This window comes from Cervus canadensis, chromosome 2 (assembly GCF_019320065.1).
Source record: "Cervus canadensis isolate Bull #8, Minnesota chromosome 2, ASM1932006v1, whole genome shotgun sequence".
Lineage (NCBI taxonomy): Eukaryota > Metazoa > Chordata > Mammalia > Artiodactyla > Cervidae > Cervus > Cervus canadensis.
Window position 1 is genome coordinate 67,080,332 of NC_057387.1, and position 13,121 is coordinate 67,093,452.

A 13,121-nucleotide genomic window follows, 5' to 3' on the forward strand; every position below is an offset into this window, starting at 1 on the left:
ACCTAGTATGTACTTGATAATTATTGATTTCCCGAGATTCTGTCTTTAGCTCTCTTGCCTTCCCTTGATTATGTTCATAGTTATACCTAAAAACTCTGTGCTATTGATTCCCAAATGTTTATCTCCCTATCTTTCAGCATTTAGATTCTGTTCATGTACCTTCTTACTTACTGGACATTTCTAGCAACTAACTGCTGATAAAAGCTGCTGACCTTATATTTTGTAAAACCAAATTTCACATTTTGTTCTTTTTTTCACATCTGCATCTTTGATTATGAAATTCTCTTTTCCTGGGAATGCCTTGCTTCCTATTCTCTTATGTGTACATTTTGCAAGTTCATTATATTTTCCCACATACCCAAAACATGAGCTTTATAATAATACAAATATAAAATAATGTCTCTCCTTAAGAGTAAACCCAACTATTACTTAGGTACCCACATATTTATTTAACAAAGTCAAATTGAACTTTCTATTTGTAAAACTATAGTCAAAGGACCTGATCTTGTTTTCTCTTTTATAGTTCTGGCACTCAAAAACTGTGCCTGGAAATAACTCCACAAATCATTCATGTCTTGCCTATAGCAGTTAGAAATGCATGTTAGAAATACTTGGAAGACTGTATTGGGTGAGAAAACAAGTATAAAATCATGCAAGGTTTTGTAGGCTATAGCAAGGAACTTGAATTTTATCATGAAGGCATACATAAGTCATAGATCTTTAAACCCACAATTTTAAGAGATTACTCTGGCTTGATCACTGTGTGGGATGTGTGTTGAAAAATGCAGAGACTACTTAAGAAGTCATTGCAAATAGTCAAAGTAAGAGTTAATAAAAACCTGAAGTATGGTGATAGCAAGGAAATGGAACAAAAAATCAGTTAATTTGAACTATATTTTGGAGATAAAATCTATAGGACTGATTGATAAAATTGAATAAGCTATTAGGTATTATTTGTTGAGATAGGGAGGGTTAATTTTTAGAGGCAATTGATTACTGGTAGCAAATGAGATCTTTTGAAATTGTTTTGAATGTGCCAAGTTTGAAAAATACGTATATGACTTCCAACTTGAAATGGTAAAATTGAGAGTTATCAGCATAGAGGCTGATATTTAAGGCCATGAGTGATTCACTTCAGCAGAGAAAGTGGAGATGGGAAGAGGACATAGTATCAAATCTTCAGCCACTCCAGAAATTTGATGAAAAGTAAAGAGTCTAAAAACAAAACTAAGAAGAAGTTATCAGAAAGCTAGAAGAAAAATAAGGAGAGCTTTAGACAATATAGGGGGGATGAGATATCTTCATGATACCAGGAGAGTTTTAGAGAATCTAGAAATCAGAAAATATGAAAAAAATATTTTTCAAGGATAAACGATCAACTCTGTTAAATGCCATTGAAAGTTCAAGAAAGATTAGAACAGAGAAAAAGTTGTCCTTTATACTTACCATCATAGAAGCTTTTGTCAGGGAGAGCTTGATGGGTGGGTGAGAACAGCAGAGTTAAAGTCCATATATAAATGAAAATGCTAAATTGACGAGTTAATAACAGGTGAATAAAACAACATAGTACAGGGAGACAACTTTCTCAATAGTTTTCATTCTAAAATTGAATAGGAAAAATAGAATGATAACTAGAGGGCAATGAGGGTCAAGGAAATGTGGTTCTTGCATTGATGGTGGTAGAGGTGGTTATGGTTGTTTAAACATGGCTGTGAATGATCCGGTAGAGAGGGATGATAAAAGAGAACGCTAAGATAATCATAGAAGCAAAGCTACAAGGGGATCTGGCCAAAGCAAGTGTGAACAGTTTCAGGGTAGAAGATGCATGAATATACAGACAAGTTTATATATTTGGTTATGGAAACATGAGAACACTTCTATCACTTGACTTCTATTAATATTTTTCCTATGATGAATAAGATGAATTATACAGTCTTGAAATAAAATACATGTACAAAGAAGGCTTTCCTGTACTTTCTATGTTAAGTGTCCAGTGGATGTTGAGGAGTGTGAAAAAGTACCTTGCTGTCTTTTCCCTATTCATTACTAAATTATATGGCTATTTGAACATAATACCATTGATGGAATTAAAGAGACAAGATAAACTCCTTGTTTGCCATATCAAATATAATGGAAAAAAAAACACCCTAACATTGTTCTTACTCTTTGTCAGGCGTTGTTCTAATAATAATATATACCTTGTTGGGCTCTTTATCTTAAGCTATTTAATGCAGTTAGAATCCTATAAACTGGGAACCCTACTATATCCGTTCACAGTTGTCATACTGAAGTCCAAAGAAGTAAATAACTTGCCTACATCTAGTAAATCCTTGGTGGCTCAGACAGTAACGTATCTGCCTGCAATGCAGGAGACTTGTGTTCGATCCCTGGGTCAGGAAGATCCCACTCCAGTATGCTTGCCTGGAGAATTCCAAGGACAGAGGAACCTGGCAGGCTACGGTTCATGGAGTCACAAAGAGTCAGACATGACTGAGCCCCTAACACATGCACACAATTTCACAGGCTAGAAGTGAGAAGATTACTACAACTATTTGGGGGAAGGGGAGGAACTTTCCAGAAATGGGCCACCACTCACTTTTTGGCCTTTTATGATCAGCCTCAGAACTGCCATGGTACCTGTGGGAGTGTCTTTTAGCTTACTGATGTATTACAGTGAAGGTATAATGAGGCTCAAGGTCTGCTGGAAGTTGAATCTTCAGCCATCTTGGGCCTAGTAGGTTCTAACCAGTTTTTATGTTTCCTCATGAGCTATGTCATTCTTTTAAATATTGTTCCCTGCCCTTTTCTCTCCTGTGATAGACTTGCAATCAGTATCCAGAGAGGGAAGGGGGCAGACAGCCTGGTAGGACTGAGCTCACAACCTGTGGGATCTGATCCTATCTCTAGGTAGATAGTGCTAGAATTAAGTTGAATTGTAGGACACCCAGCTGTTGTCAAGAGTATTGCTTAGGAAAACTCCACTACACAAAAACCAGAATTGGTAACCAGAACCTTTAGGATCATTGTGTTTACTGGGCTTGACCTTTAATTCTTGGGCAACTTTCTCATGTCAAGCTATCCATATAAAATTAAATGTATGCATAAGAGTGCCTTTTTTATAGTCATTCCCTGTTTGCTCTAGACTTGAAATTCTGGCTTTCATCCCTCTGAGTCTCTAGTGCCTTGCTATAGACTCAAGCTCTTAATACTTGTTTCTGGACACTTTGGCTTTGTATCCTGGTGGATTACCTTTTCCACTTGCTAGCTCTAGAATCTGCTTCCTTTTCTAATGTTAATATTCCTGAGGCCATTAGTGATAATCCTACCTGTCCAATTCTTTCCTACTGCCTGACTAGCCCACAGGCTCTGCCGTTCTTCATGGCCACCTTAACTTCCATAAATGCTCCACCGTAAAATTTAGCATTATGTTATGACATATGAAACTTTAAAAGAATCTTCTATTAGAAGATTAAAAGATTAGGAAAGATAGAACCCTCATAGATGAGAGTTAGCAGCAATGCAGTTTTAATAGAGAGCGGTAATCAATCAATCATGGGAAACATTTTTTCTGAAGATTAATCAGCATTTTTTTTCACCTGTATTTGTCGCCTGAGCCTCACTTCATCCACTGGCTTGTCAGAAAATAAATGAACAATAATGTGATTCATTTAGATTGCTATATTATATGGGTTGGCTATGATAAAAAAATAAACCCAGAAATGTATGTTGATCAAACATAATTGCCTTTTATTTCTGGCTTCCATAAGAGTCCAAGTTGGATAATCCTGTTCACTGAGTACTTTTTTGAAAAATCAGAGATTCAGGGAGCCAGAGTCTGTCGATCTACCGTCTTCTAGCACTTTATCCTCATCTCTGTGTAGTGAGTCAGAAGCAGAAAGAAAATACAGAAGAAACACATTGTGTTTTAATAGTTCTGGTCCAGATATTACCCATATAACTTCTATGCACACTGTCCTGGAGAAGACTTAATCTCACGGCCACACATAAGAATAGAGGAAGCTGAGAGATTTTGTTTCTTTGCGTGTTCAATGAAGAGAAAAACAATTTTGATAGCAGCTATTAGTTCTCACTAGAGTTAAGAAAAATAAGGTAAAATGAATTACAAGTCTTTTACAAATGTGAGATAATAATTATTGTTGTTTGGTTGCTAAGTCGCATCTGACTTTTTGTAATCCCACAGATGGCACCCTGCCGTATTCCTTTATCTATGGAATTCTCCAGGCAAGAATACTAGAGTGGGTTGCCATCTCCTTCTCCAGGGGGTCTTTCTGACCCAGGGATTGAGCCCACATCTCCTGCATTGCAGGTAGATTCTTGTACTACTGAGCTAACCAGGGAATCCCAAGATAATAATAACTATATGTAAAAATGATGTGTATAATTACTTACTTAGTATAAGATAAAATGCTGCTACTGACTCAGTGCAAGTTAAATAATTGTGAGAAATAATAAGGGAAATACAGTAATCTGTGTATTCCTTTGTTAAAATGTCCCAATAGTGATTTTTCTCTCCAAAATCGCGATTAAATCACAAACTGAAAAGGAATATCAGTTGGGAAAATGTTTCTTAATAAGGTAAATAGTAGGTTCTTGTCAAATTTATTAATGTAGCTTTCAAAACAATTGGGACAGAAAATAAACTGTGCTTAACACTTGTGTAATGGATTATATTTGTCTGCTGTGTGATGTAGGTCAGAAAGAGTCTGAAGATGAAACTGAGGATGAAGAATTGGATGTCAGTTTTAGGATATCAGTGTTGAAACTACCCATACATACTTTAGATTCATTGAGATACGCTGCACTATTGAGAGCAAAAGAACAAGATTATTTTCCCACGTATGCCCAGCCATTTTCTCCTGCTCATCAAAAACCAGTAGTTAAAATAAAAGACATGCTGATGGAGAAGAGAATAAGAAGAGAGTTCTTGGCAACACACAGAGCTGGTATGAAACTCCAAGCACTTTGTGATGTTGATAAATATTTCTCAGAACAAAAGAAGCAGGAAAGCAGTAAAAATAAAGTAACAGCTGTAGGCATGGCAAAAAAGGCCCAAGAACGAATTAGAATAACTATTAGAGAAAATTTAAATAATAAAATATATGCTGCCCATAAACTGACTGCAAGAGATGATGAGATAATTCAGGATGGTTTACAACAACTTTATCAGGATAGATCCAGCTACCTTCAGAAAGTTAAAGAGAGAAGAGCTCAGTTCCTGGAAGAAAAAAAACAAAAGGCTAAAGACCGTTTATTAATTCAGAACCTAAATAATGAGTGCACTCTTTTGACCAGAGGAATGACTGCAATTGACAGATTGAAGAGTAAGCAGGCTGCCTTGAAAGAGAAAAGTCTGATTGTTCAGCAAAAACTGGCAACTGAAAAGTACCAAAGGGATTTACTTAAACAAATGAAGGAAATTAGGTAGGTACAGTTTTTATATAATAGTAGCTTTTAAGTTGTCAGGGAGGAAGAAATTTGCCTCTGCCTTCTAGGTTCTCCTGGCTGGTTTAAGAATTAAATTGATAAAAGACAGAGTAATGAGAGAAAATCAAACAAAAGTTTAATAACATCTATACACGGGAGAGACCCAGAAAACCTGAGTACTGGGCACCCCCCCCCCCACAAATAGCTGAAGCCATCACCATGAATACCATCTTCAGCTAAATATAAAAAGAGGTATTGGGGACAGAGAACCAATTATGATAGGTTACAAAGAAAAGCACAGTAAAAAAAAGGTAAGGTCGACAGATCTCAGTCATTGTTTTCTCCATCAAGTTTCTAGAGGTTTGGTCATTCACCTCTTCCTCAACTTAGAGTTGTAGGAAAGCTCAGAGAGATGGAAAGACACACATAATACTAAAGGGTACGCTAGACAGGACCCCAGTAATTTTTTAACCCTTTTTTACCCTTGTGTGTTCTTCACACAGGTTGGTTGGTTGGTTTGTTTTTTCTGATATTAGATTGAGGCTTGTCACCCACAGTTTTATCCTGGTAATATTTTAAGTGGTCAAACCATAAATGCATATGTTTAAGGCTTATCTGGAAATACATAAAGATCATGAAAGTGTTAGTCCCTCAGTCATGTCTGATTCCTTGCGACTCCAAGGACTGGAGCCCGCCAGACTCCTCTGTCCATGGGATTCTCCAGGCAAGAATATTGGAGTGAGTTGCCATTTTCTTCTCCAGGGAAACTTCTTGACCCAGAGATCAAACCCCAAGTCTCCTGCATAACTGCTTATTTCATTTACATTTTTAATGCTATTGTTTTAAAAAGTAGTCTGTACTAGAAAAAAGTATAAAATAAAAAGAAAGCATTTGTCTTTTCCTAGTTATAAGCAAATTTAAAACTATTTACTGAGGTACTTTATATAATAGTTTTTTAAGTATGGAAAATATTTTATATTTTCTCCTCCAAAATTTACAAATCTTTTCCTTAATGTATACCATGTTGGGGAGGGGGAGAAAGATTTTGGAAATAAATTTTTATAATTTAATAGAAAATATATTTTAGAGGAGCAAATGAAAAGAGAAGGAAAGCTAGTCTATTATATCAAAATACAAGTCTAGCCCATATCAGTGTTAAAGAAAATTTAATCAACTTAGTTTTATTACAGCAAATTGAATATCTGGCCTTCATTAATTTGTAGAAGATACAGAGTCAAGTAAGCTTCCTGATGTGTATTAACTGAATTATCTTTTCTTGTAAGCTGCTGCAAAGATATCCTTGAAAGCACACAGGAGTAAGGCAATGTTCTGATTATGTCAGTAATGTTTCCTAAAAGGCATTAAGAGTCGTCTTATAAATATTTTCAAATAAAGATTGAGTACCAGTGTGCAGAAAAGAGCTGTGACTCAAAAAAAGTAAAATCTGTGTAAAGACTTCAGAAGTTTTTCACTTCTTTTTTTGCCAGTTGAGTCTTCATTAATGTATCAAACACCACTAAAAGCATTCTAATGAATCTCAATAGCTAGCAAAGTCATTACTGAGAATATAGCTTCATGATCCTGTTCTGGAATGAGGAAAAAGGGGAACTGTAAAGCTCTAGTTTAGGAAGTTGATAAAATACCCACAGGAGTGTTTAAGAATGAATTTAAGAGTCTTTAAAATGAAAGAAGTTCTATATCAGGTAAAAACCTGGTCATAAGTTTCCCCAAATATTCTTGTCCCTACTCTAAAAAAAGTGGTGACACTGCTTGGGGCAGAACAGTATTGTACCCATTTTAGAGTAGAGTATCATTTAGCTTGGAAGATCTGGCACCTAAGGCAGTTATCCAGTTACATCATATTCTTGTCCTTAATTTTTGTCATCAGTTGACTTCCTGTCATTCCCTGTAGTCTTTCTATGTTGATGCATGAAGCTTTCCTTTATCCAACTTCTGCCTTTTATCCCAGTTAACTTTGGAATTCATAAGAACAACTCTCTCAATTGCCTAACCTAAACATTTTTGAATCCCACCAGCCTTTTAGCTTATTTCCGCAATCATAGAAGCGCCCCCTTGTCTATTGGAACTGCCCCACCTCTTAAATTTTAAATTCCTGTATATTTATTTATGACTAAAATCTTTTATATTTTCAATTCTTTTTTTCCTTTCCTTTCCCCACATGTATTCTTCAAATATATTATGACACTCATCCCTCAAATAACCCTTCTTATAGACTTTCTAATGTAGCTTCCTGGATTCTTACATTGAATTCTTTTTTCCATTTCATCCAGTGTCTCTGATATCCTTTCCTTTCATTGCATTCACCTCAGCCCCTACGCTGGAATAGTCCAATTATGTTTCTTCATTTTTTGTATTCAGGTAAAAATGGCTAGAAGGCATCAGTGACTTGTATATTTATGTTGATTTCAATTATGTGGCATCCAACTTTAGCAGTTCTCTCAAGTTATTGCTGTTTCTCTCATTACCTACAAAATATTTCAAACTTCATCAGCTATAGAGTTTCCTATGCAAATGCCACCTCTGACCTTTCCTCCACAGCAAGTCACTCACTTTATCCCAAAGGAATTTTAGTCCTTCAAGCTTGAATTTGTTTCACTTTCTCTTGCACTATCTATAAAATTCTGTCTGCATGTGTGCTAAGTCACTTCAGTTGTATCACAACTCTTTGTGATCCTATGGACTGTAGCCCTCCTGGCTCCTCTGTCCACAGGATTCTCCAGGCAAGAATACTGGAATGGGTTGCCGTGCCCTCCGCCAGGGGATCTTTCCAACCCAGGGGTCAAACCCACATCTCTCCTGCATTAGCAAACAGGTTCTTTACCACTGGCATCACCTGGGAAGCCCATAAGATTCTACATATCCTATATTTATCATTTCATTTTCTACTGTCTCAAGATTAGGTTCCTATTTTCCTGTTTAAAACTAATAATTCCTCTATTTTTGCTCTTAGTTAGTCTTGAAATGGGTAATGCAAGACCTCTGTGCTAGGCAGAATCATGGCCCCCAAGAAGATACCATGCCCTGATCCCTAGGACTATGTAATAGGATAAGATACTGGAGTGGGTAGCTATTCTCTTCTCCAAGGGATCTTCCCAACCCAGGTCTCCTGCATTGCAGGCAGATTCTTTACCATCTGAGCCATCAAGGATGTCCACTGTTGGGGGAGGAGATGAAATTTCCTCTCTGCCCATTAGTTCCTTTTGGCTGGCAATTAAAATAGCATAAGACAGATTGACAGGAGAAAATCAAATTACATGTACAAAGGGAATTCACATAAGTATGAGGAATTCCAAAGACATCAAGGCAGATAAACCATAACTTGCCTTGATGTCTTTGGAAATCTTCATATATATGTGTGTGTGTGTGTGTGTGTATACATACATATATATATACATATATATATACATACATATATATATATACATACACACACACACACACTAGACTGAGAAGAAGGTAGGGGTCTGAGGTTTCAAGGAAGTAAGGTTATTCACAGGAAGAGCCAAAAGAGTTAATGTTTGATTAAAAAAAATGTTTGCAGGGCCATCCAAAAACAATAGTTGCAGAGTAAATTTTGATCAAATGGGCTTTGCTGGGTTCCTCCCTGTCTACAATATCTAACACTTTATTGTAGCTATCTATGGTGATAGCTTCTTCCTGGAACATACCCTCAATTTTAAATTCTTTTAGGCAATAAGGGGAAAGTTCAAAGATTCTTTTGGGCCTAGATGGTTTTTAGCTCAAAATAATTCTCATACCAGAGTGGCGCATCTTGGGGAACCCTGGCTTTGTCCCCATCAATACTACACTTGGGGATGTGCTACCTTATGTGGTAAAGGGACTCTGCACCTGTAATTGAGATTTGACCTTAAAATAGGAAGATTATTGTGGATTATTCAGGTGGGCCCAATATAGCTCATGAGTCTTTAAACACAGAAACAGAAGAGAAAGTCAAGAGACTCAAAGTAGAAGGAAGATTTGACACGACATTGCTGACTTGAAAATGAGAGGAGTCATGTAGGAAGATTTAGAAGAAAATGAATTCTGACAACTAGCAATCTTGGAAAGAGGACCCCAAGACCTGAATGAGAACCATGGCTATGGTTAACACCTTATTAAATGTTGGGTACACCAGGATTTTAAATGCATTAACTCATTTAGTCCTTCACTAAATCCTATGAGTTGAATTATTCCCTTTTAAAAGATGAAGAAAATGAGGTAGAGAGAACTTAAGTAATATTCAAACTCATGTGGTCAATAAGTTGCAGACTTTCTAGACCTAGGCCTCTCTTCCACTCCCCAAATCTACATTTCTGAGTATACCTAAATACAAATATATGTGTAATAATATGTATTTCATTTATATATTCATATCCCTTTATTTCTCTTTACCTTCTATAAATGTCTCATAATTATACCTTATTTATCTTTGTTTCAAGCATCTAGGGATAGTACCAAGCATTATAGTGTATAACTCTTGAGTGAATGAGGATTAATGAAGTAATTCTCCTAAGGCCTATGGCATTTCTCAGGTTTGCCTGAGTAATCTGGTTCACATTTCTCTAACATAGTAAGAGCCTTTATTGATCTGCTAGGACTGCCATAGCAAAATACCACATATTAGGTTATTTAAGCAACAGAAATTAGTTTTCTCAAGTCATGGAGAGTAGAAGTCCAAGATGAAGATGTTTTTTAGGTTTGGCTTCCCCTGAGGCCTTTCTCCTTGGTTTGAAGATGGCAACCTTCTTACTGTGTCCTCATATAACTTTTGTTTTATGTGTGTGTATCATTGATGTCCCCTCATATTCTTAGAAGGACACCTCTAAAAGACCTTTCTCCAAATACAGTCACATTCTAAGGTACTGTGGGTTAGTATTTCAACATGTGAATTTGTGGAGTAGTGTCCACAGATAGAGTCCTAGATAGAGCTTGGATTTCTTGAGGCTTAGGTAAAAGTTTTGCAAATCATGGCAGAGCCTGGTTTAGATGCCACTTGGGGAATCTAAGCCAGTGTTTTTAAGAATTCTCAGTTACAGCTAATAGAAAACTTAGAAATATTAGCCAGAGATGAATATTATTTAATGATATAATAAAATTTTATGCAGTAAGTGGAGCTTTATCTTTCTCCCATTTGTATGTATATATTTTGAAGACATCTAATTATAGTTACAGTTTGATTGATTGTTATGGTTTTAGCTATTTAAAAGTATCTCATTCTGTTACCTTTCTTTGTTCTTCTTAGGGCTCAAGAAATACATAAAAGACACTGTGAAGAAAAGTTTGTTAATGAAATGATTGCCTATCAGAAAGCTTGTGAAAGACTTCAAGATGCTAGAACAAAAGCTGCAATTGTGAAAAAGAATTTAGTCACTAAGTTCCTGATGGAATGACAAAGTGAACTGAAACCAGATCACATTCTGTGGTCATTTTTAATTATGGCCATTGTTTAGTTAAAGGACTTTGAAATAATACTGTGAAAGAAGAAGTACTCTATGTCACAAGATTGATTTATATATATATCTTCTAAAATATAAAGAATAATTAAAATGTATCTCTTCTTGATCATAATTTAACTTAAATCAGGTTGACTTGGCACACCTGAGGATTCCTTATATATCCAGATAGCTAGGGAACAATGAAAGCTGACTTAATTTATTGCAGGAATTATTGCAAAACCTTTACTTTTATTGTTTCATATCGTGAGTTCAGCAATTTGTAATCTATTTACAGCTTTTATGGCAACTTTTGAATAGTTTTTTTGGTCCCAGCTGTTGACTTTTATTCAGACACTGTGTTGTGTTTGATCAGTTTCATAGCCTGCTTTCATATATTTAATTATATTTCATGTTTATTTTATTAAAACAATTTCTTTTTTCAAAATAAAAGTTTCACCATTATATCGGTGACTTGTGTTCTTATAAGAATTCAGAAAATATAAATTGAAAAGGAAAGTTATATATTTGTAATAACTTCCTAGAAGACTGTAAGATTTTGTATATTTACTTTTGTTGTGTTAGCCTTCACTTATATAGGGAGCAGAGGAGAGAGTTAGAGAAAGAACACATATAATTAAGTAACTGCGATTGTGAAGTATCCAGAAATGGTATGTAATCATTTTAAGTCTATGTAATATATGGCATAGAATTTAAAATGTAAAGAACAATATAAAAATACATGAAAAGTCTTTGTAAAATTTTAGATGATTTTCAATAGTATTTTCAACCTAGAAAAATAAATGTCACACAGTTATTATGACATTGTTCACTTTATGCAGTAGAGCTAATGCCATTCAAAATTTTTCTTTACTGCTCATCATTTTATTATATGCAGGGTTTTGTGTTTCTTTTTTAAAATTCTCTTTCTTAATCTATGCTAAAGTTCCAGAAATTAAGTATTTTACAACAGCAGTTATTCATTGTGCTTCTTTGCTGGAATGCTAAAAAATCCTAGTAGCATTACCCTAAATTTCTGTAAAATCGTAACTGTCTATTTAAATCCATGGCACCAGCTCTCTGTTTTCTTTTTAATTTGCAGATAGCTAATGAGCAAGTCATACTGGTATTTTTAATTATCCTTCAAAAAGAACAAAGGGGGATACTGTGAAGTGGTAAAAGTATGACAGATGTAGAGTTCCATAACAAATTAGATAATCTCTCTGTTACCCCATTTTTCTGTTCTGTATTTAGAACAATATATATCTTCCGGGGACTTAATTAAAAATAATAGTCCATGTCACATAGCATTGTTATAAGACTTGAATGAGAAAAACATAAAAAGCAACATAGTGCATTCCACAGAGTAAGCACTTAATAAAGGTAAGTGTATAGTAGTGGAGGCAGGAGTCTTTTCTGTGTAGTTATAGGAGGATTTGTCAACTATGCAAGTGAGAGTTGTGAGACACTTTATCAAGGAATGGTAGAATTTTGTATCATATATTTGAATATAATTCTTTCATTCAATAATTATTGAATATTTGTTACCCTTCCTATATGCTCCCATTCCATACTACAGACCTTTCATAACATTTATCACACAACAGGTAATCAATAACTTCCTTGATTCCCACTCAACTGTGAGCTTTTTTAAGGCAAAGACAATTTTACTCATCTTTGTGTTTCTATTACTTCGTAAAAACACAGATGCATATTATATTACACACAATGTTTTTTCTGTCTATAGCTCTGTTTTCCTATTTATGTGTAGTCCCAAGTCAATCTCATGACTTTTACGCTGCTTACTATTTATATTTTGAAGAATCAAAATTCTATAACTCTGGGTTACATCTTAAATTTAATATAGCTCCTATATTTCCAAATGCATGCTAAATACTTCTACTTTGAAGGCCTAAAATCTTTTAAAAATCATACATTGAAATGGAATTTATTATTATTGTTTATTTGTTTCCCTCCGTCCCCAATCTTGCTTTTTATTCTATATGTTCAACCTCCCCTAGGTTCATAACCATCTGAAGTTTCCCATATTAAAATTTTAGAACATATCTTTGACTTTTTTTCTCTTACCTCACCACATCTTATTAGATCTGAAGCCCCAGAACTTTGTCTGCAAGGTCTCTTTGGCAGAGACTGGCTCACTTTTCACCAAACCCATTTTCTGTTTCTTCAGGACACAATTAGCCTATATTTTCCAATCTCTTT

At 35.2% G+C, this 13,121-nt stretch overlaps 1 protein-coding gene across 1 annotated transcript in view; it reads left to right on the forward strand.

The window, feature by feature from the left end:
* The window catches only part of LRRIQ3 (leucine rich repeats and IQ motif containing 3), a 198,129-nt gene extending 186,792 nt beyond the window's left edge, over positions 1–11,337 (forward strand). Inside the window, exons 9-10 of the mRNA XM_043460967.1 lie at positions 4,713–5,442; positions 10,709–11,337. Of these exons, the coding sequence (XP_043316902.1) occupies positions 4,713–5,442; positions 10,709–10,856 (878 nt within the window). The 3' untranslated portion in view covers positions 10,857–11,337. The remainder of the gene's footprint in view (positions 1–4,712; positions 5,443–10,708) is intronic.
* The last annotated feature ends 1,784 nt before the right edge of the window (positions 11,338–13,121 follow it).